The 23,203-nt window shown below is 39.9% G+C and overlaps 1 protein-coding gene across 1 annotated transcript in view; it reads left to right on the forward strand.

The window, feature by feature from the left end:
* Nucleotides 1-23,203, forward strand: part of LOC129100178 (kelch domain-containing protein 8B-like) — a 122,070-nt gene that overhangs the window by 61,731 nt on the left and 37,136 nt on the right. Inside the window, exons 2-3 of the mRNA XM_054609740.1 lie at nucleotides 12,069-12,233; nucleotides 21,888-22,112. Coding sequence (XP_054465715.1) covers nucleotides 12,069-12,233; nucleotides 21,888-22,112 — 390 coding nt within the window. The remainder of the gene's footprint in view (nucleotides 1-12,068; nucleotides 12,234-21,887; nucleotides 22,113-23,203) is intronic.

Raw genomic sequence — 23,203 nt, forward strand, 5'->3', positions numbered from 1 at the left:
TAGCTGTTGCAATAAATCACTTGTACGTGATATTAAAAAAATAATTTGTTCTTACGAATTTTTTTTTGCACGAGGCACGTCGTAGTTAAACCTTAATTTGTACTGTTATTTAACCAGGGAGGTTATTTAGCCAACTGAACTGCAAGATCCCACAGGTATCCTGCACTGTTGCCGATCAATCAGGTGCTCTGGACCCTGTAGGAGGGGACATTAGGGGTATCTCTTGAAGGAGGGGAAGAGCTTTTTCTGTCTACCTTTATTAACCTTCACAGTCTCAACAACAAGTGAGGTGTAAGCGCCTTGCTCATGGCTGCAACAAGTCAAAAGCATGAGGGACTACAACAGATTCACCAACCTTGTCTCACGTTTTCCACTCAGCTCCTACTTAGCACAACGCTAACTGAATGTGCAGAGCAGTATGTGCAGAGCAGTGAACGTCACAGCACAGTGGGGAGTATCAGGACGCAGATCAGGGAACTGAATGTTCTGGGTGCGTTTATCTGCAGAGAGGCGAGGCTGCTGCCAGATCATCAACGTCAACCAATATATCCTTGACTTGTGAGCTGATAGATGCTTCATTGTGAACGTAAAGAGGGTTTGGGATCACGAGAATAAATCTTTTCTTGTTTGCTGACAGTGTACCTTCAGTCTTCAAAGACAAAGTTTTCACATAGCGCTGCAGTTTTACTTTGGAAACACCTTATATAGGTAGTGGCGGTTTGAGTCTTTAACATTCATAGTGATTCATACTCACTATGAATAGTCTGTTTTTTTTTGGTTTTTTTTACTTTTTTTTTTATCCAGGATTCTATTCCCTTTCTTTCTGTGTCTGCAAAAAAGTTCAAGAAGCATAGATCTTATGCTGTTCACCCTGTGAATTTCTTATCTTTATCTTTTGTTTTAGTGCTTCAATTATTTACAGTACCAGTCAAAAGTTTGGACACACCTTCTCATTCAATGGTTTTTCTTTATTTATTTTAACAGTCTGCTGAGTGCATCACTTTACTGTAATGTAGCCATTAAAACCGTGCAATAGAAAACACTTTTGCCTTATTATGATATTTTATACAGTACCAGTCAAAAGTTTGGACACACCTTCTCATTCAATGGTTTTTCTTTATTTTAATTTTTTTCTACATTGAAGATTAATATTGAAGACATCCAAACTATGAAGGTCGTAAACAAACAAACGCTCAACAAACCAGAATTTTATATTTTAGATTATTCAAAGTAGTTGAATGAGAAGGTGTGTCCAAACCTTTGACTGGTACTGTATTTGACATAAATTCTCTTTTAATTGTAATACGAACATGTAAAATGATGACGTTAGTTTAAAACATATTTCACTGGACCCCTCAGCCTGAACTCGTACACTAATGTGATACTTCTGAGGTTTTTTAGTCCATTTAGCTTTTTCACAGCTCTTTAACCAATTTGGTTCAGTTACTTTAGGACCCGGACTCTGTCAAGTGAATAACACTGAAACCAGAAAGCCAGAGTAGTAATGGCTGTAAAATTACACTTCAAAACTGACACATTCGTTTTTAAACTCTGAATGACTTTCCAGCCCTGCCTCCTGTGAAATAAAGCTCTTATTTAGCTCTTATTTAGCATTTTGCTGTGATAGGTGCAGCCTGTCAGAACTGCTAGCATGACTGCAGAATTTCAGCTTTAAAAAAAAGAATTAAGCATTGAAAGACTATTTTCAAGGTGAAATAAACAATGCAAAGATGAAAACAAAAAAGATGATTATTAATAAAAAAGGAGGAATAATCTATAGACTATAAACATTTTCATGGGGCCCTGTTGTTGTCATCATTTGAGTATGATGGCATCGGATATTAATCAAATAGATGTGATCAGCTCTCATGGGATACTAACGTTATAATCAAGCTTGTATTTGTTGGAACTTGTGAAAAGACTCAAATAGAAGCCAAAGAATCGTTGCACATTTACACACAAAAATTGCTGCCAGTTATTGATGGGATTTTCCAGTCTGATGCAGTAATTTTACGGATTTTTCAGGAAGCACTGATCCTGTTAAGCTACACTGGAAGGGCAGTGTTCAATCATCTATAAACATTGTACAGTAGGACTTAATGGGGTAACGGATCCGTACAGATCTCCAATCAGACAGAAAGCACAGGTTTTATGATTTAAGTCGAATCATTTCAAAACGTCAAGCACAATTCTTTCATTTCAGTGTTACAGCAGCAGTAATTAACACAGCCTTTCTCCAGCTAGCACTCTTTGATTCCTGTCAAACCGGATATAATCTCTACTCAGCCCCTCTTTGAACCACAGTGCAAATTGAATACTTTGCTATTAACTTTTATACTGCGCTTCAAATCATAAAGCTAATTTCCTGAGTGCCTGATTTCCTCCACCACAGTTTGAAGTGTACAGAGAACATTGGCTCACTGCTGCCAGGTCCCTTACATAACAAGTGCAGTAAAACAGCCTCATTGAGTCTGCTAATTATGACTTTATTTAATTTATGTCAAGAAGACCCTTAAATGTCAGTAAAAGTAATGGGTAAAGTGGAAAGAAAAGCTTTTGTGCTGCAAGATAGTGAGTTAAGTAGAAGAGAGAGCAAGACAGCTGTGAAGGAAAGGAAAGGTCAGGAGAGAGAAGCTTCCTCTCCGTTGATTAGTCTGGAGGAGACTCCTGAGAGGACTGAAGTTGCAACTTGAGAGTTGTTTGTTTGGAACAGTAACTGCTCTTTAACGCTCTGCCCTCCCTTTTGGTGCTCTCGACAAAGCCTCACCACCTCCAACTGCTCTTGTTATTAGCTTTAGATGTCCTTGTATGGGTCAGTTCCTCGGTGGTTAGGAACTGACGGACATCGCTCCATCGTATTGGATTAAGGAAATGTGTTAGCTTTGGTCTCAGAGCATAGAGGATTTTTTTCTTTGTTTTCTGCTACAGGGCCGAATAGTAACCGCCTTCCCTTCACTCAGCAGTTGGCAAGAAAGACCCGGAGACTCGTCTTGGGTCTTGAGGAGCTGTAGCATTTATAAAACTGTGGCCTAAACTGCACATTCACTGCTACATTGACAGCTTTCCCGCTAACAACGCCACAGGACACACCAACCCTGTCCACCATTTTCACCATATATTCATATCATATACTCACTTATGTGTGTCAGCTTCTTGAGCCGTGTCTTGCAGAGAAACATGTCGTAGTGGTGCCTTACAGTCCTGCAAGCTGGATGTGTTAGCTTCCGTTACTTTGCTTATAAGTTATGGAAGAAAACTTCTCACAGCTAATTATGTTTGTTTATTTCAATTTTTGATTTGCTCCCAAGTCTGCTTCATATCTCCGGGACTGCAGCTGAAGGAATGAGGCTAAAATAATGTCATACACGCCATAGGAATACATCTAAGCAACACATTCGTTAAACTGAATACATGCATGTGATTTTAGTCATATCTGTTGTGGCCGAGATGAAGCAGTGATATTATACATCTATTATTTACTTTAACTTGAACATGTGAAAAATGGAGAAATGTTTTCACTATATGACTTTACTTCTCCATCTGCATTTAATTTATTCATTAAATGCAAAAAAAACAACCCACTGTTGTTATGCAGCTAGTTGAGTGGGAAAGGTCATAATTAACATTTTTCTTTTCTAATTAAAACTTGGTTACTTCTTCTGCCCAAGAACAATTCACCTGTGACTCAAACACTAATTAAACAACATAAATCTTACAAATAAAGGTTTATATACTCATTTTGTGTTTTCAGGGAAGCAAAATTGCTGTTGCAAAAGTAAATGCTTTTTTTTTTCGGCACAGTTTAGGTACAAGAACAGCTTGAATAGGGAAACAATCATGTTTTGCGTTAAAACAAGAACTACCTTGAGGTTAGACGACCTTCGTCATCATGTTCGAAATGCTGAGTACTTTATCAAGGTTAGGGAACCGTTGTGTTCATGGTTAAAATAAACAAGCATTGACTGTTGGTAGAGGAAGGGAAAACATCCCACATCAGAGTCCAATGTTTTGCCTATTGCTCTACAATGGCACACCATTTCGTCATTTGCTACCAACCCTCATCATTTCTATGGACACTATATTTGTCACTCGAGCTTGTTGAGCTGATCATAATAATGTGCGGGGACACACATCATTCTTTACTCATGGAAATGACCTTGGCAGATTGCCCTTGTAGTTGCAACAGCTGATGCTGCCGTTTTTTCCTTGGAAGTACATTTCCATTGACCTAATGCATTTAGACTCTTTCTAGCCATCTAGTAGTTGTAATGAGTGCATCACAGTTGAGTTTGCCCCTCGCGTTGATGGATCATGTGGTCACTGTTATCCCCCACATTCTGTAAGTGGGCGTCGTGCTAAAGCAATTTATACCGTAGCAGTAGCATGGACTATTTTTGGACTGACCTTCAGTGTCCACCCACGCTCTTAGCTTTTGACCACTTACCAACAATGCACCACTGGCATTCAGCTTATGTTGTGTGTGTCTCAGCGTGTGATGGTTTGGCGCTGTATTAGGCCAAATGAGAAGTGGGGCCAGCTGCAATATAGTTTTACATGTTAGTGTTTTTTTTTCTAATTAATCATCAGTAATTGATAGTAGTAGTGGATAAAATGACTGAGTGGGTAAAGAATATTAATAGAAAACTAGAACAGTCTGCTGAGTGCATCACTTTACTGTAATGTAGCCATTAAAACCGTGCAATAGAAAACACTTTTGCCTTATTATGATATTTTATACAGTACCAGTCAAAAGTTTGGACACACCTTCTCATTCAATGGTTTTTCTTTATTTTAATTTTTTTCTACATTGTAGATTAATATTGAAGACATCCAAACTATGAAGGAACACATATGGAATTATGTGGTAAACAAACAAATGCTCAACAAACCAGAATATGTTTTATATTTTAGATTCTTCAAAGTAGTTGAATGAGAAGGTGTGTCCAGACTTTTGACTGGTACTGTATATCCAACATGTTGGACTATATCTGGTCTCATACCACGACATCGAAACAATATTGATGTATCGCAGAGCCCTAAACTATTCTTTGTTTTATTAATAACTTCATTATCTGTGTTTAGAAGAAGTGTATTTAAAATCTATTTCTGTCAAGTCAATATGGGGCATGCAGAGATAGACTAAACACTTAAACTTTTACTGCAGGTCTGTGTTCTCTCCATTTACATGGCCAGCTGAAATATACATATCAGTACAAATCTGAACTCTTTTGCAGCTGGTATTTGTGTTTCTTGTCCTCTGTTATGGGTCTGTTTCTTTCAATTTAATGACCCCTTTTGATCTTTTACTTCCTCAAGGTCTTCACATGAAGGTTCTGGCGGGCTTTTGGATTGACCCTTTGCCTCACTATTGCCCCCTCTGTTAGACTGTGTGTCAGGGAGTGTGAGCGTTACACTAAGCCCACAGTACCATTACATTCTGCCTAACACCTGTCCCTGAATTGAGATCGTTGAACAGTTTTGCTCATCTGGAAGAAACTGTGAAATAAAAAAAAGAATCAAAAAGAAATAAGCAGAGAAAGTAAGAAATATGGAAAGTAAAGAAATAAAGAGAAGAATAAAATGCGGAAGGAAAAAGTGACATAAAGATAGAAGAAAGGGAAGAAGGTAAAGATCAAAACAAGAAAAAATACACCCTAGGCTGGTTACTGGGCCCACTGTAGGGAGAAATAAAATGAGAGGTTTTCTAAAGGGATGTGAAAATGAGGTAGTGCATGGTTTCTAAAGGTTTTTATTGATTCAGCATTGACAAGTGTTCATTAAGAGGAACACTGTGCCCTTTAAACTTCACTGTGGGAGGTCGTCTTCCCTCTATCACAGCAGTCAGGGCTGACTTAACAGGAGCATGGGACTTTGTCCCTGCCGGGTGTTTCCAGAAGTGAAATGTAACATCTTGCTCTTGCAGGGCTGGAGATGCAAAGCTTTTTTGTGCACATTGTAGAGCGCATCCCCCAGGTTCAGAAACTGTGAAATGGACTTTTGAATAAGAACTACACCTTTACACAAGGAGCTTTACAAAATCTAACCATAACACTCTTTTTGTGTAACGTAATAAGCCGGGGCTTAAAGGATTTGTGTTTTCAAGATGTCCCTCCGTACATGCCTGTAGATGGCAGACATCTGTCTGTCCATAAGGACGTCTGTCTGTCATCTGGGCCATACTTGTTAACACCTCGATGGAATTTCTTCGAAATTTGGCACAAACGTCTACCTTGGCTTTAGGATGAACTGATTAGAATTTCGGGGGTCAAAGGTCACTGTGACCGCACATCCTTCCCATCCTTGTGAACACTGTATCTCGAGAACACGTGGAGGTCGTCCACCTGGACTCAAGGGTGAACAGAAATACTCTATGACAAAGATGATGCATTCCAAGCTCCGCAAATGGTTTCAAATGGTATACACTGCCAATGGAATTATATTTGCATAATTTATTTATATTTTCTTTAATATTAGCTATTAACGCAGTCATATTTAGCATTACGAAAATTGGTTTGCATGGCGTTTCTGAATGTTTTTTTCCCCAGATCTTCCGTGAGTGCCTTGCTGAGACAGCGATGAGTCTTGAACAGTTAGTTAACTTTCTTCTGTTTAGCCTGTCCAAAAATATTCCACTTTAGTTTCAGAGTTTTTGGAAGAAGTTTGGCTTGTGAGAAAAGGGTTCAATATGTATGTACTGGGACAAAAGAATCGGTCATATCTGTGCTCACAGTCAATATCTCAGGAACACCTTTTTAGTAATGTCTTAAGATTTGGCACAAACATCCAATTGGACTCAAGGATGAGCTGATTAGAATGTGGTGGTCAAAGGTCACAGCGACCTCACAAATCACATCTTAGCTCATTGTCCTTGATAACATTTTGGACAGGCATGGATGAAAACTGCAACTTGACTGGTTGGCGGAGGAATACAAGTATGAAGTGGAAGCAATCAGGCAGCAATCACATTTCCTCCAAAGTGTATTCTAAAATGCAAATCAGTAGTATATAAAATAAGTTTCTCTCCTATTTAACTTTTTCCATCTTCTTTCTTGCTCTAAATGTGTTTAATCCAGCCTCAGCCTGGATTCAGGAGGCCTCTAAAAATAGAAGCACTGGTCTGAGGATTCATCACTGGTCAGGTTATTATTATATAAGCGCTCCACTAACCTCACTAGAACTCAAGAGGCCAACGGGTTGCCAGTAAACAAATGTTTCAAAACAAAGTGAGCTGAGCATCTAGAAAAATGATTTAAAGACAAAATGAATGAGTTACTACTAATGATGAGAAAGGGCTAAACTGTGTCATGTACTCCAACGTATGCATCAAAATGAAATCTCGCAGGTAATAAATGTACTTTTTTTAATTATGTTTTTTTATATATTATGAAGCTGGTCTTAGAGCTCTGCATTAAGGAGTCAGAAAAGCCAAATGTGACAATTCTAAGAAAGAAGCGTAAAAGAAAGACTGAAAGAATAAATATTAATCATGAATAAATTTGACTCACATATTGATAATCCTCCTTATAGTTTAACTGTAGCTTCCTCGCTTTTTTCTCCCAGTAGAACAACTAGAGTTACTTTAGTAGAAACATTATTTAATGCAGCATGCAAATGATTCATTTTCGAAGCAAAAACACACTTAGATTCATACTGCGATGACTGGCTGTAACAATTAATAATATATATCCCAAATGAATCTTGATCTCGCCGGAGTTACCCCAGCAGAGGGTACCATACCATACCAGGGCTGGATGCTGAGTCCAGGAGGCTGAAAATGGTTAGGGAGTTAAAAAACCCCAAAAAAGAGATAGAGAGAGAGAGAGAGAGAGAGAGATAAAATAATATAATGATAGCCAAGAGAAGGAAGAGGGTGACAAGAGACAGATGGAATCTGAAAGAAAAATGATGAAAAGTAAAGTGCTAGTAGCAAAATTGATGAGGGGACAGGCAGCGAGGTATCAACTATAGAGGAACACAGACACGCAGTGATGAAAGATGTTGTGCTGTGGAGGAGACCCAGTTTGTACATCAGAGTTATGGCAGAGAAGGACAAACGTATAAAGCATAATTATGGATAATAAGTCACATACATCTACTTTGTCTTAAATGTCCGCCGTCCCGTCGGTGCGTCATCGTTTGTTGATGATTTGCATATGTTCAGTACGGAGCGTTATGCACACATTTTCTTTTTGTTATCTCTTGGCTCCAGGTAGTGACTCAGCGGTCAGGCTTTGAGTGGTGACAGATTCTTTGCTCCGAGAGAGCCAAACAGCCACCCCATAATAACAGTCGCTGCGGTTGCCATGGAGTCTCCCTGGGTGACTGGCAGAGAATAGAGCACGGTTTCTGTAATTAGAGGAGATTGCGTATGATTAGGCGACGGCCGGGCTAAAAAGACGAGAGCGCGCACGCACACACACACACACACACACACACACACACACACACACACACACACACACACACACACACACACACACGGTTATGGTGAGATGCTGCAGGTCACAGGTAACCGTGTGGGCGGACAGTTGAATGTCAAGCATGTCAAGTCAGTTTTATTTAGCTCAATATCACAAATCACAAATTTGCCTCTGGGGGCTTTAGAATCTGTCCTTAAAAAGCTGGCTGCAGTTAAGACAAAAAAAACCTCCCCAAACAAACTTACTTAAACTATGAAGAAATGGAAGAATCCTGAGGAGGAATCCCTCTCCCAGAATAGACCAAAACAAATGATAAAATTACAATCTAGACGATCCAAATGATAAAAATGGTGCATGGAATGTGTACATGTATGAAAACGATGGATCCAGGAGGCTTTAGAGAAGCTTCCATGTGACCAAACAGCTGGAGCCTGAGCCACATGAACTCCTCACCACCATATAACCTAGAAAGAGGACAAGCTATACAAACGGAAGCACACTGTTCACACAGATAGGACTGCAACCTCCGGTTCTGAAGTCAGTTCACACGGTTTGCGTATCCGTACAACTTGCAGCGTTTCTTTATTTGAAATTTGTTTTATTCACAGTCACGTGACTGATGTGTAGTCAAAGTGGTGGTGATGTTTTCCTCGTCTGTTTGCTTGTGTTCTTCACAAACTGCCGTTGAACTCTGTCAGCCTCCGTACTTTTGACATTAGATGGAAACTACAATCCTGTCCCTTTAATCTATGTTACATCATTTTTATCTAGATCATTATGTTTTCAGGTTGTTCGTGTTGTGAACAAGTTATCCCAGGAAGGCCAACAAATTAGGCAAAAAACATTGATTCAATGGATTCAAAGAGGTCAAAGGTCATTGTGACCTCAGAAAACACGTTTTTGGCCATACCTCAAGAATTCATGTGCTAATTATGACAATTTCCCACAGAAGCCAAAGAGGATGAAATGAAACGTTGACATTTTGGATAAACAGAACTGCAACACGACTTGTTTGGCGCAGGCATAAAAAGGCAAGGCGTCTATTTTTAAGTCAATAAAGTTTTACTCTAGTGATCTCTTTGGATTACAATATCACTTTGATCCTCTGTGCAAACGTGTACCCCTTTGTGAACTGGGAACATAATCATATGATTCATTAGTGTTAATTATGCACTAGGTGGAAACTGGGATGGGAAAATCTGCCTTGGTGATTCAAATATATTTCTTTTTTTACCTTGATAATTATGGATGTGAAGTTTTATAAATAATTATTATTAATAATAATAATAATAATAATACATATTATTTATAGAGCACTTTTTTAAAGTTTTCATTAAAAGAAGAGAAAACTTTAACCTGTCTTTTCCTGAACATTTTTGGACAAATGTGTCAGATCAGTATTAACATGCCACATCTTGTGATTTATTGCCTGATAGAAACCCACGTAGAACAAGCTGAAAAACTTTTTCAGGCTCTCCTCTCAGCATGTAAATGCTACATTTAATCAGTGAAAACAGCTTCCCATTTCATTGTACATGGGAAAGCTTGCCCTACTGCTGTGACAAAGGAGCGTTTGGAAGTGTAAAAGCTCAATTAAAAGCAATTTAGTCTGACAGACGTTTTGACAGTTATTTCCTTTGTGAGGTTTTGAATTGGCACAGACACGCATCCCGCATGTTAAATAATTATGGACACTTACTGATACGTACACACTGTTATCTCTCCTATTTTCCCTTTTGACTCACACACACACACACACACACACACACCAGCTCACACACACACACACACACACACACACACACACACACACACACACACACACACACACACACACACACACACACACACACACACACACACAGGAGTGGACAGGAATGCAAAACGCTTTCAATTGTCACTGTTTTTTTGCCCATTACACGATAAAGTGGTGATTAAGAAGATTATCATTCAAAATTCAAATAAGTAATGTTGTTCAAATTTAAGTGCACATCTGTCCATCATTTAAGGCTGTGAAGTGCAAATGATGAAAGCTATTTAAAAGTTGGCTGAAAGCCGATGAGGAGAACATCCCTCTGGGCCATTCGAGAAAACTGCAAAGTTGCCAACACCCATTGACATTTAGAACGACACCCATGAAACGAGAATACCTTTGCATTTAATGTGCTCAATATGGAATTCAGAGCATATCTAGTGCCTTCACATGGATCTCGACGTGGACACAGCGCCCATCAGCTAAGCAGAGAGAATCACATGCACTAAAAGACTTCATCGTCTGCTCAGGTACATCGCTCCACTATATCTGACATAGGTCATAATTGTTTGCTGCTCTATTGATCTGAATATGCAATTTTAAAACTTTAAGCTGTGCACTAAATGTTCTCACAGACATTTATGATCTCCATGAGACGGAGCCTCCTGACTATGGTGATCCCCTTCATTTTCTTCCATGAGGTTGACATCATTTGTTTCGGATTGAAATGTTCAACGTCGACTTACACGTCATTCTATGGATTCCCCACTGGTGTAAATACAAATGAGGCTCAATTAGCTCATTACAGCACCAGACGTGCTTACATTTTAATAAGTGTGGCCTTTTGCAATTACAGTATTAGCGTTCTGCTAACCCACTGTGCTCCCTGAAGATTTGAATGGAAAAAAAAAAAAGAAGTTTTTACAAGCCGTGAAGTGTGTGAATATTTCCCTCCGTTCCCGGCACGCTGCTGCTCCTCTCCACGCGGATGCACTCAGACAAGCTTTATGGGATGAAAGTGTCCTTGCGCCGTCATTTACTTTTATGTACAACAGCTACATTTGATTTGCCGCCATATCTGCTGAAGTGTGCGGCAATCACACACACTGGTGTTGAGCTGCGTTCAGAGTGACAGATTTATTATCGCTCTATTCTTCACAGCTTGAGTCACACTTTGTGGATCTGGGTGACTGAGGCGCTCGCTATCTCCCTGTCTCACCCTCGTCTTCTTTCGCTACATGTCTCTCAGTTCCTCTCTCTCTCTCTTTCTCTCTCTGTTCCTCTCTCTGTTCCTCTCTTTCTCCCTCAGATTTAAGATGCCACAACTTTCAGAGAGCTAATAGGCTGTTCACCTCTCCCCCCGTCTCCTCTCTTGTCCTCTCCTCTCCTCTTCTCCTCTGCTAATGTTTCCTCTCGTCTTCTCTCACATTCCTTTCACACACACACACATCTCCTCCCCCCCCCAGTAATTCAGCAGGAGTGCCGTGTTTGCTCGCTCAGCACTTTTCCCCTCCTCTTTCCCTCACTTACCCTGTATATTGTAAGGACACTGCAGTGGTGATGTTTGCGGTGTCCTTGTGAAAATGTTCTTCAAAGGGTTCCAAGGAGTTTCTCAGACTCGGGGCATAAATATTTCAAGTTGTTTGGATGACTGTGGATGGCTGGGACAGATAGCAGACATGACAGCTGGATTAGAAATGGTCGGACAAAAAGGTTTCTGCGATGCGTCACCTACTCTGGTTGTTTGAGAACTGAACCTTTCCTCACCTTGCTTTGACAACAAGCTTGTGAGCAAATGTCTATTGACTACCTCGTTGCACCAAGAGAGTAAATTATACCAAGCTCTTGGAAAGCTGCTAATATACGCTGCGCCTCCCTTGTGTGTGTCTGTGCAGATGGAAAGGTGTATGCGTTGGGAGGAATGGGAGCCGACACAACGCCACAGGCCCTGGTGAGGGTGTACGAGGCGGAGAAGGACCAATGGCAGCCGGTGACCGCCATGCCCACGCCGCGGTACGGAGCCACGCCCTTCGTAAGAGGAAACAAAATCTTTATGATGGGTAAGAAATGAGATCTGGATCATCTAATTTCTCTTTTTTTTTTATCTTGTTTAATTCACCAACACTGGCCTTTTCTATCCCAGTGTTTTCTATCCCAGTGTTTCTATCCCAGTGTTTCTATCCCATGGCACCCCTTTTAAGTGGCTGTCCCCCCCTCCCCCTCCTGTTGAAAGTGAAGATGTATCAGCATTTGCTTTAACTCTATCCACAGTGACACATTTGTCCACCTTTTGTTCTGACAGTTAATATTTCCGACCACTGTGTTCCAAGAAAATTCATGTTCCAGAAAGCTTTTTGTGTTACTATGACGACCGTTACGGTGCATTGACCTCACTCCACTTAGCTGTGGCAAAACCCCATATTCTGTGAGGTTTTTAGTGCTAAGTCAAGCTTTATTGATTTTATAGCACCTTACATCCAGGTTAGTGCAGGTAGGAGTGCGTCATAGATGACTGATAAGACAGCACAAGTGTGGACCGTAAAAACAACAGAAAAGGCAAAAGTTATTTATTTTTACAATTGGAGACCAATGCACACAAGATAATACAAATATAAAAAGGTCAAAGTCAAACAGTCAAAGTAATAAAACAGTGTGAAACGAAAACTAGTTTAATGAAATAAAAAAGGACACAACTTAAGTACAATTAAATATTTTTTTTCAACTACAATGCAATAAGAGAGGTGAATTAAATGTAAAAAAAAAAAGACTACAAACCATTCTTAATCAAGGGCCTGGCTGAGTAGGTACGTTTTAAAGTTAACCGTTGAAGACTTCGGCCCTCCAGCAGCTCTCAGATCCTCAGGTTGTTCCAGTGGCATAACAGCTAAAACTTGATTCACCAAAGGTTTTAGTCAACTAACAGATCTGTGCCAGATGACCTCCGGGGGGCCAAACCATTTCTTACTTACTTTAAGCATGTCAGACTATATGCTTGTGTACAACCATGACGTCCTTTAAAAACAAGTAAAACATTTAAAAATCAATCCGTAAAGTGACTCCTTCTGGTCCCGGCTGCAGAGTTCTGAATCAGCCGGAGCTGATTTATAACTTTTGTTGGATAAACCAACATCCTGTCACACTTCAGTACCGGTATTTTGATGCTCATTGCTTCATGGCGTAACTTAATGTCACCTTGGTAAAATCTTGTTAAACATGTTTGGTTAAAATGGAAATGAACAAATCAGCACCCTTGGCACGTTTTCTCAAAGCACCCTTGGGAACCACTATTTTATCCCACTAATTATGTCTCCCTCCTTCCTCTCACGCTTAGTTTAGGGATTCAGATGAGCGAGGAGGGCCGGTTCAGTCACCATCTCAAGGACATCTTTAGCTGAGGACATATTTGAAGTGGCTCAATCCTCTGGCTCTGGTGTTTTGGGACCATTTTCTACCTGGAGGATACTTTAATGCACATTCACTGCTTAGAGAGGGCAGATAAAGGGATTGTCACTGTTAGTCTGCCCAAAAAGTCTCCCTAAAAGTTGTGGCTGTACATAGTCCAGTCTGTCTCAATCACTTAGCGGTGTCTCTCTGTTTTACACTGTGTGCTTTCACCACGGTGACCTCTTCTGCCTGGCGGTTTTAGAGCTGTGAAAGAAACTGATGGAAAGTCAAAAAAATGTGTCTCTCAGGTCAGAAGAGTCTCACAGTCTGGGTACAATATTGATCAGAAGGACAGAGTTTGAGGTAAAAGTTGCTCTGTAGGAGAGAAAAAAGGAATGTGTGTGTACGCACCGCAGTACGGATGCTGTGTTTTGTTTGTCTGTCACGCTCTCCTTTCCCATCCACGATCAGAGGTTACATTTGCTCTCACTGTGCCTCTTTCGGGGGCTTTTATTGCTCATTGACACTTGGTCAAAATTTCTCATCGCTGCTGAGAGAGAAATTGGAATCCAACCAGGCCAGGTGCGATCATTTCATCTCGCCACAGAAGCGCTTTGCAAAACAGATGAATTCATTTCGCTACACGCTACCGGCAACAACACAGTCGTCATTCAGCACAAAGTAGCCGTGCCCTCTTGAGAGCAGGAGCAGAGAGCGGTGCTTTGTTTCTCCCACGCGCCGCCAGAGGGGTGAAATAACTCATTGCTTATATGCAGAGTCTGAAAGAGCTCGACACACCGTGGACACTCAACACAAGCGGTCGAAGGAAACATATTCAACAATTTGGCAACAGGCTTTTAAAAAATACTGCAAATATTGAAAATATGAGCTAGTTGAAATGTTGAGGTTCATGTTTGTTACCGGAGTGTTTTTATTCTACTTTATCCACATTAAGTGAAATATTGTACTATGTACTGAATTTCTTTAACAACTGACACAGGGAGTTGCAAACTTTGCAGAAAAAAGATTTAACATTAAGTGAAAAAAACTGAATTTACAACTAGGAGTTTCTTTGCAGAAAAAGATTTAACAAAAACATTTAATAAGTTAATAAAATATGATTCATTGATATAGACTGAAATACCAAATGCTATAAAGTTGTTTGAATTAGCATAATTTCCTCCAGCTGCAACATGATAAGGCAGTTTTCTCACTAAAAAAAAGATTTTGGGATGAAGCTTCAGTACACTACCGGCTGAACATCAAACAGACGGTGAGAGAACACTGTGGGGCGTTTAGCAGCTAAAGAGATAATTAGCTCAGGAGTTGGTAGAGACAAAAAACTGAGCCAAAAGTGGACTGATTATTGGACATCAGGACTGAAACTGAAACATAACACATGTTGCTTCCTATTTGTTTGATGTGTTAACAGGTAAATCTTTTCTAAGATGTTTGCTTCATGAACTTTACTGGTGATAATATGTCGACCTTTGACCCCTAAGTGAGTTAATGCAGGATTAAGTAAAATCTGAATGCTTCTTCTGAGAAACACTTCCATAAATATACACAAACTGTAAATAGAACAAAACATGTAAACACATACAATACCGTTATTCTGTATTACTCCTTTTGTTTTTCCCTTTCGCAGTTCAAATTTATGGCAAGAATAAGTGGAAAAATAAGACTTTATCTGTCAATCAAAAACGTATCTGTCCACATAAGGGCAATTGGTTATTCAGCAGTGGGATACCTACATTTAGAATAAACGGGGGGTGGATAAATACAACACTAAGATCAAAAAGAAAAGAAATACACAGAGAGATACAAAAAAAAAAGCCAATTATAAATATTACCATTTTTTTGTAGTTGTACTTTGATGATACAATGAAATGTATTTGCCATGTAGAGTTTAGGTGGGAATTGACATCAGGGAGTGTTTGAATTTATTGGTTTTGAGTCTGAGCAGCCCCTGGCGTCACTATAATGAAGCACTGTCACTATAATGAAGCACTGTGTGTCTTGCCCCAGAATTGACAGAAAATGGCTGTTAGGTTCAGGTGATCTATTTGTAGTGTCAGAAAAAAATCATGGTTTGGCTTCAAATAAGTACGGTTAACGTTATATCATGACTCAGTGACAGTTGACATTGACAGAAAATGTATCTTGCCCCAGAAGGGTCCAATGTGTGAAATGTTAGGTTCAGGCAATAAATCTATTTGGTTAGTGTCAGAAAAAGCATCATGGTTTGGCTTCAAATAAGTACGGTTATAATGTTATGTAAGTTACGGACCTAATGACGATTGGGGACAACAGGTTTTGAAATCGGTCCAGTATTGAGTGAGAGCGCTGTAACCAGCCGCCGCCCAACGAGCTGCGAGGGCATTTAATAAAACGGTACATTCACAAAAAAAAGTGTGGTTTTTTTGTCACTGACAGGCTGATTTGTATTATTAGTGTCTGACAACATTGTGGAAAGGACCCTACAGAAAAATAAAAAAATAAAAGCGTCTTACCGGTAGCTTGATCCGGTCTGTTTGTTGTTGTGATCCCACTCAAGAAATGTGAGTATCAGGCAGCAACAAGTTTTCTTCCTCTGGGGTTATAAGGTCGCAGCACCCACAGGAACACCACCTGAACTTCTCCTGAGCTTCCCCACCTTGCAGCAGCTGGTTCGCCCTCCCCTGCCTGTTGACCCTCACTCATTCTCTTCGTTCACTCTCCCAGTTTGTAGGAGCTCTTCATCCGCACGCTCTGACTCAAATACATACAAGCAGCAATCGAATACAAGGACATTAATAAAGGATTAATATTCAAATAAAGGATTATCTTATCTTATCCTATCTTATCTTATTGTCTCTCTCTGCCCGGCTACAATATTACGAATCTAACCACGTTGAAGACATGACCCGCCCTACTGTTTTATACCCTGATATTCCCATAGTAACCCGTCGGTATCAAGATGCAGAGGGCCACTCAAGCTTGGTATTTGACGCCCTCTGAGCGAGACCAGGCCGCTTGTGAAGATTTTGCAAGACTTTCCTGTACCAGTGCCGGTTATTTTGCTGCAGCCATTGACCACTTTATTGAGAACATTTTTGTGTTTGACCTTGAGAGAATGATGCCAGCGCATAAAAAAGAAAGTGAGCACAGGCTCGATAGAAATTTTGCTAAAATATTTGTCATCAGGACACTGTCAACTTGATCTTTCTGGGTACAAAAGGAGACACTGCTTGCTTTTTCTTGTGCAGCATGTCATCATTACACTCAAATGTCAGTTTATTGTATTGTTCCCAAATAATTCCACTATTTCTGTATTTTTTGCCATCAATCACCGTACCATCAGAAGAGGGCTGAGAATGGCTAAAATCAATGCACGTCCTCGTCTTTGACACATTCAGCACGGAGAAGATTCACAACATCAGTTTGGGAAACTGTCAACAACAGGACCAGGAGAAATGACTTCTCTGTATATCAGACTTATCAGAAATCTTCAAGATGTGATGGTTTTCATACATGCTGCTGCCGTCATTAATGTACAATGTGTACACTAGAGGAAAGAGGACGCGTCCCTGGTGAGAGCCAGTAGATGTTACAGACAGTCAAGAAGACCCACGAACATTAGTTAAATATTAAAGGAACAGGTCACCCACTAACAATATAAATTGTACATAGTACTTATCTCCATTAACGAATGGTTTACCATTGACAAAAGCTGTGAATAGTACTTGGTACCTGGTCATCCTTTTGGTATCGCCTCCATCCAGGTTAAAACACTGCATAGGGTCAGAGAGTATCGTCTCCAGAACCCTCCATTTTAAAATAACAAACTACAGTCAATAGTGACGCATATTTTTTAATCACTTGACTGAGATTCCAAAAAAATGACAACCTGCTCCGTGATTATTTGGCGAGGTGCTGACGGGGCTCTGTCTGGTTGTCGATGTGAGTGTATCAAAAGTTAGTGAAGTAATGTTGAGTTGAGCTGCACCCCGCAGTGGAAAAGAGGCATATATTGATTTTGAATGAAGTATTCCTTTAAACCTTCAAAAAATCAAAGAGTCTCTGAAATGTAAAACTTTGATTTAAATGCAACAGTGTAAAAAAACAAAATATGATTTACTTTGTATTATATACAGAGAGCCAGTCCAGGGTGGTCCCATTTGACCAGGTTAAAAATGTAGAGTTGAATAAAAATGAAATTATTTTGATTATTTTGGAACAATTAACAAACTAGTGCTCTATTTCTAGAAAGAGTAACAATACAGGCAAACAATCAATAGTTTAGCTACTAATATTTTAGTAGCATATTACTTGAAACGTTTTATGTACAGGTACATGTATGTGAAAACACTACTGTAAATATGAATGTATTTGTACAGTGCACTAACATTTAGAGCCCTATCACTGCAGGAAAAAACATTGGCGGGTTCTTCAATTCAGCCATTACATTCCAAACGTTATATGTCAGCCTCCTTCTCATCCTTAAGTACTAATGCCACAAACCTACAGAGTACTAATACCACACACTGCTGTCATTGGACCTGCAGCTTGGTTAAATCCTAAGGCCTGAAAAAAAGACTTTAACTTGTACTTCTATAATCCACTGTATCCAATATATCTGTTATCTCTAATGAAGACTATTAATAGCAGCCCGTCTGATTATTACAAAGAATTTGTGATACTAAAACATAGACATGGGTCTTCTCAGATGAGAGAAGTTTGCTATTTTATTTGTTATACTGATTTTGTTGTTTGCTCTTCTCTTAAACACAAATATATGTTGAAATGTACATATTATTTTTTTACCAAATCATAATTTCAAACATTTGAAATTAGCTGAACTACTCCATATGCTTTTCAAAGATACCCGTGGTTTGGGGCCACAAGTTGATTTAACAATTTTTGTTGTTAAAGACTAATATTGCCCCTCTTTTTCTATTAACTTATTTTGGGAAATGCGCTCATTCGCTTTCTGTCAGAGTTCGATGAGAAGATTGACTCTGAGCAGTTGCTAGGCAACCAGCGGGGACACCAGGAAGTTAATATTCCCAACCCCTCAAAACGGCAAATTGTTGTTTTTCATTGGTGAGCTTAAGGTGCTGCTCGGTGGATTTTACTGTTGGACAGAGCCAGGCCACTGTACGTGTTTCCCATTTGTTTCCAGTCTTTGTGCTAAGCTAAGCTAATCGTCTGTTGGCTGTAGCCATATGATATAATACTATTCCTTTAAGAATCAGACACACAAACAAACATTTGGCTTCAAACACACATCAGCTGAGCCTTTGCACTTTTGATTTATAAGCACATGTCAAGTCTGCAACTGAAAGATTTAAGTGGTGCTTTTTCTGGCTACTTCAGACAGTCAAATGAAAATCTCATGGACTGACACAATGCAATGAAATAATTAAATAAAACGTGTCTTTTTTGATTGTAGTTCAACACCAACATAAAAATATAACATGAAGCAGTGAAAGAAAAAGTGATTCCCCCCACAATTGAATGCAGCCTAGCACGCTGAATTACAAGAGTGTGTGAAAGACACAGCACGCACACACATACACATATGGGAGTTCAATAGTAGGATGTCACATATGGATTCAGAGTTACGAGTCATGTGCAAACAGAATGATGTGATACTGGTGCTTATAACTGGAAATCCAGGTCATTATTTATTCATCCCTTCATACCTTGTTAATTCAAGCCGTTTCTCATTCCACGGCTGTGTTTGGATCAGTTGGTTTAAATGCTGTGTGTTCCCAGGCAGCAGCAGATTTACCGGCATATGACGTCACTCATCAAGGTTCATTCTCTTTTTTAAATTCTTTTGTACAAAATTTGAATCGAGGATTTCGGTGCGGTGCCAGGGCCGGTAATCAGCACACAAGCGCAGCTGAAACGAGGCCGTAAACCAATCAAGGCTGATCAGAAATCATTGTGTGTAACAAAATGATTTGGGTCTAAACGCACATCCTGTTCAGCTTTTATTGCGTGAGTATCTTATTGGGTGTTCTTGAATGAGCGAATGGGATTATACTGTACATTGAGACTACAGCAACCTGCTGCAGCTGCAAAATCAGATAAGGAATTAGCACAAAGACAAATCACAGCTCACTCTCTGCAACTCTTATACTACTGAAGCTATGTGTCAGGTAACAGCATAAATCAGAAATGATGTGTTTGTACCAGCCAGCATCGTGTACCTTCATCTGCAAGGACAATCTCATTCACACAAAGCAGGAACAGCAGGTATAGTATTGTACCAAAAAAGCAGCCTGTAAGAACACAAACCATGTTTTCAAACAGGATTTTGCCTGCTTACTTTCTTCTTTTGCTGTAGCAAAAATAGCATATGGATTCAAGGGTTAGGGTAACAAATAAAAAATAAAAAAAGTAAACCACTTTTTAAGCCCTCCTGGTTCTGTTTAGGAGGGGATGGTGAGATGGGAGAAAGACCCATGCAGATATATACATCTTTGCCTTGTTCAGAAACATAAAGAAGACACAATAGACACATGAATACATAAAAAAAAGGGCTGCGCTACACGTTTCTTGAAACACCTGAAATACTTAAAAAATGACAACAACACATGAAATGTAAAGAAACGCACTCTTCAGGTTGTTTACAGAGAAAGTGTTTATCAAAGAGTGTCCAATCAGATTGCAGTAAAACAAAATAGCTTAAACATGAAATACATGTCTTTTGGTTTACAAATACACAATATTACTCCAATTTGAAAATAAACGTGTATTAACTTTTCTTGAGCGTGTATATTTGAGTCAGTTATACAAATTAGACGGATGACTTATCAGTGATGAGCTGAGTTTTGGATACTGACTTATAAGTCAATTATTACAGTCAATGCTGCTGCACAGTTTCTTTTATTTTTGAATGGTAGTGTCTCTGGAGTATTGTGGTAACACTCAATGACTACCTTTACATGCACACTGATATTCCACTATTATTCTGAATATGACATTAGTCTGAATTTGATATGGTTCATGTAAACATCATATTCCATTTGGATATATATTCCGTGATAGCCCGGTCGAACAAGTCCGTTACCAGTGGAAAACTGAAGCAAGAAGTTAAATGGCACAGTTCCACTTTTCCATAGTTTGACCTGATAAACGACATGTTAGGGCATCGACCTGTCAAACACAGCAGAGAGGGGCGTCGAATTGGTTATTCCCTATCCCCGATGATGAGGATGCATCACGGGGTCGTTTTACGTTAATCGGAATATGCACAGCTGGATGTAAATGAAAATATTAGTGGAATTTTTTTTTTTATTATCCATGTAAACAGCCTATTAGGAATATTGTCTTTTTGGGAATAAGGGCAAACACATTAATGTTTGGTGCATGTAAAAGTAGTCAATGTGAACTATCCAATCCCACAGGAAATCCTATACAGAATAAACATACGGCCTATTTTAATTATATTTGACTGTGTTTTTTAGTGCCTCTGTATACTGAACATTTATATTCTAATCAACACATCTTTTAGCTCCAAAACGTCCTCCTTTCTCTCCCGCCTCTCCGCCTCTCGTGCTTCCCACTCAGTTGGACTCTTTGTCTCGCTGCTGTCATCGATCTCCGTGCCACCCGGCCCACTCCAGCTGACCCTCTTCCACTTTCTTCTCTCACTCCTCCGCACTCTCCTCTCTTCCGTGGATTACATCTTTCACAATGTCTCTTGTGTCATTGTCTCATTCTCCCATCTTGCACCTCACTCCGCCTCTTTCTTCTCAATCATCTGTTTCTGTATTCTTCTCTCCTTCCAGTTCTCCTTCCCTCCCCTTGTTTTTCTCATGTTTTTTTTACCCTCAACACCCCTCTCACATGGTCAAGCATCCGCCTCAACCTCCCTCCTTTTCTCCATCATTCACATTCTGGGGAGCCCCCCCCCCTACTGCACTCTGCTTCCAGTCTGAAATGAGATGTGGTCCCAGCACTGGCCTGCCCGCTCGCCAGACTTTGACGTAAATGCCAAGGAAACTTAGTGACAGGAGCAGGGGATTAAAAGCAATGAAAAGAAAACAGGACGCGGGAAGCAAGGACCAACCGTGTCACACAGAAAATCTGAATTTGCAACTCTCTGGCTGTACTCATATAAATGCTAATATTTCAGGGAATATATCCCATATAGATGATGGATCTTTATCATAATACAGAAGTTATTTGTTAATGATGATGTTGAAGGTTGTAGCTGTAAACAGGGCTGCGTCTATCAACTAAATCAAGTGATCCAGCAGTTTATTACAGCCTCATATTACCATTAATATTATCATTAATGCACCTGAATTTGAATATTCTCCTGCCTCCTCCAGGCGGTCGTCAGGGAAAGATGCCGGTGACGGCGCTGGAGGCCTTCGACCTGGAGACCAAGAGCTGGACACGTTACCCCTGCATCCCCAGCCGGAGGGCCTTTTCCTGCTGCGCCACCAATGAGCGGAGCCTCTTCAGCCTGGGGGGGCTCCAGCAACCGGGGCCACACAACTTCTACTCCAGACCTCACTTTGTCAGCACCATGGAGGAGTACGATCTGGATCAAGGTGAGCGGTGACTTTGCTATACATCAAACTAATACTTTTAAGGCAGGACTCGAGGGCGGAGCTTTCATCTGGAGTATCTGGAGCTTAACAAGTTGTGCTGGGATGGGAAAGAAAACAACCTCTCTGACACACACAGTGTTAGTAACAGTCTGCCTCTTTACTGCTTGTCTTTAAACAACCTCACATAAACACTAATGGGGCTAGTCGTTGGCGGTCACTGACTCACTGAAGTTGAAATCCCAAGAAGTAGAAGAAACTCAATGCTGAAAAATGTCTAGTGAATGCATTTAGCGTCGCTGGTGGCAGCATGAGGGGCCGTAGGAGTGGCTGAGTGAATTCAAGATCATTGAGGGTTTTAGCTAAAGTTGTGGTTGATATTCCAATATTCTAAATTACCAAAGTATTAACTCAAAGTATTTTGTCTGGGATTTGTATGTATAACTATCACTTAGCAAACGACAAACCGAACCCAGTGCTGACTACATGTCGGCAGGAGGAGAGCTACTTAGCTGTTAGCAGTCGATGGGCAGCAGAGTCCTGGGATGGGATTGGCTAACAGAGCTCACAGCGGATGGAACTAAACACACAGCATGACTGCCAGTCAACATGAAGTGTTACACAGTGAATAGAATAATAGAATAGGTGTCGACACAAAACAAAGGAAAACACAGGTCATACTTGCAATCATCATTTTTCTGTATTGTGCTTTACTTTGCCATCACTTTTATTATCTATCTTTTCTTTTTTTATTGTAACGTAAAAATGATGCAATAAATTCATCACATAAATTACAGCGATAGCCCAAAAAAAAAAAAAAAAAAAAAAAAAAAAGGTTTTGCTCATAGGTCTATGAACAGATGTATATAAATATACTGTAGCATATGCCAACACAAAGGCGTCCAATAAAATACCTGGCTTTATTCAAACTGCCTCTCTCTCAAACCAGGACAGCAACCAAACGACACGCATGCACCCTCTACACAAAACAACCAGTGCTATCCATATGAGGATAACTCACAATAAATAACCTTAAAGCATAATGAATAATATAAGATTACTTCTTTTTATTTGATGTGCTATTCGGGACTTAC

Source organism: Anoplopoma fimbria, chromosome 12, assembly GCF_027596085.1.
Source record: "Anoplopoma fimbria isolate UVic2021 breed Golden Eagle Sablefish chromosome 12, Afim_UVic_2022, whole genome shotgun sequence".
In the NCBI taxonomy this organism is placed as follows: domain Eukaryota; kingdom Metazoa; phylum Chordata; class Actinopteri; order Perciformes; family Anoplopomatidae; genus Anoplopoma; species Anoplopoma fimbria.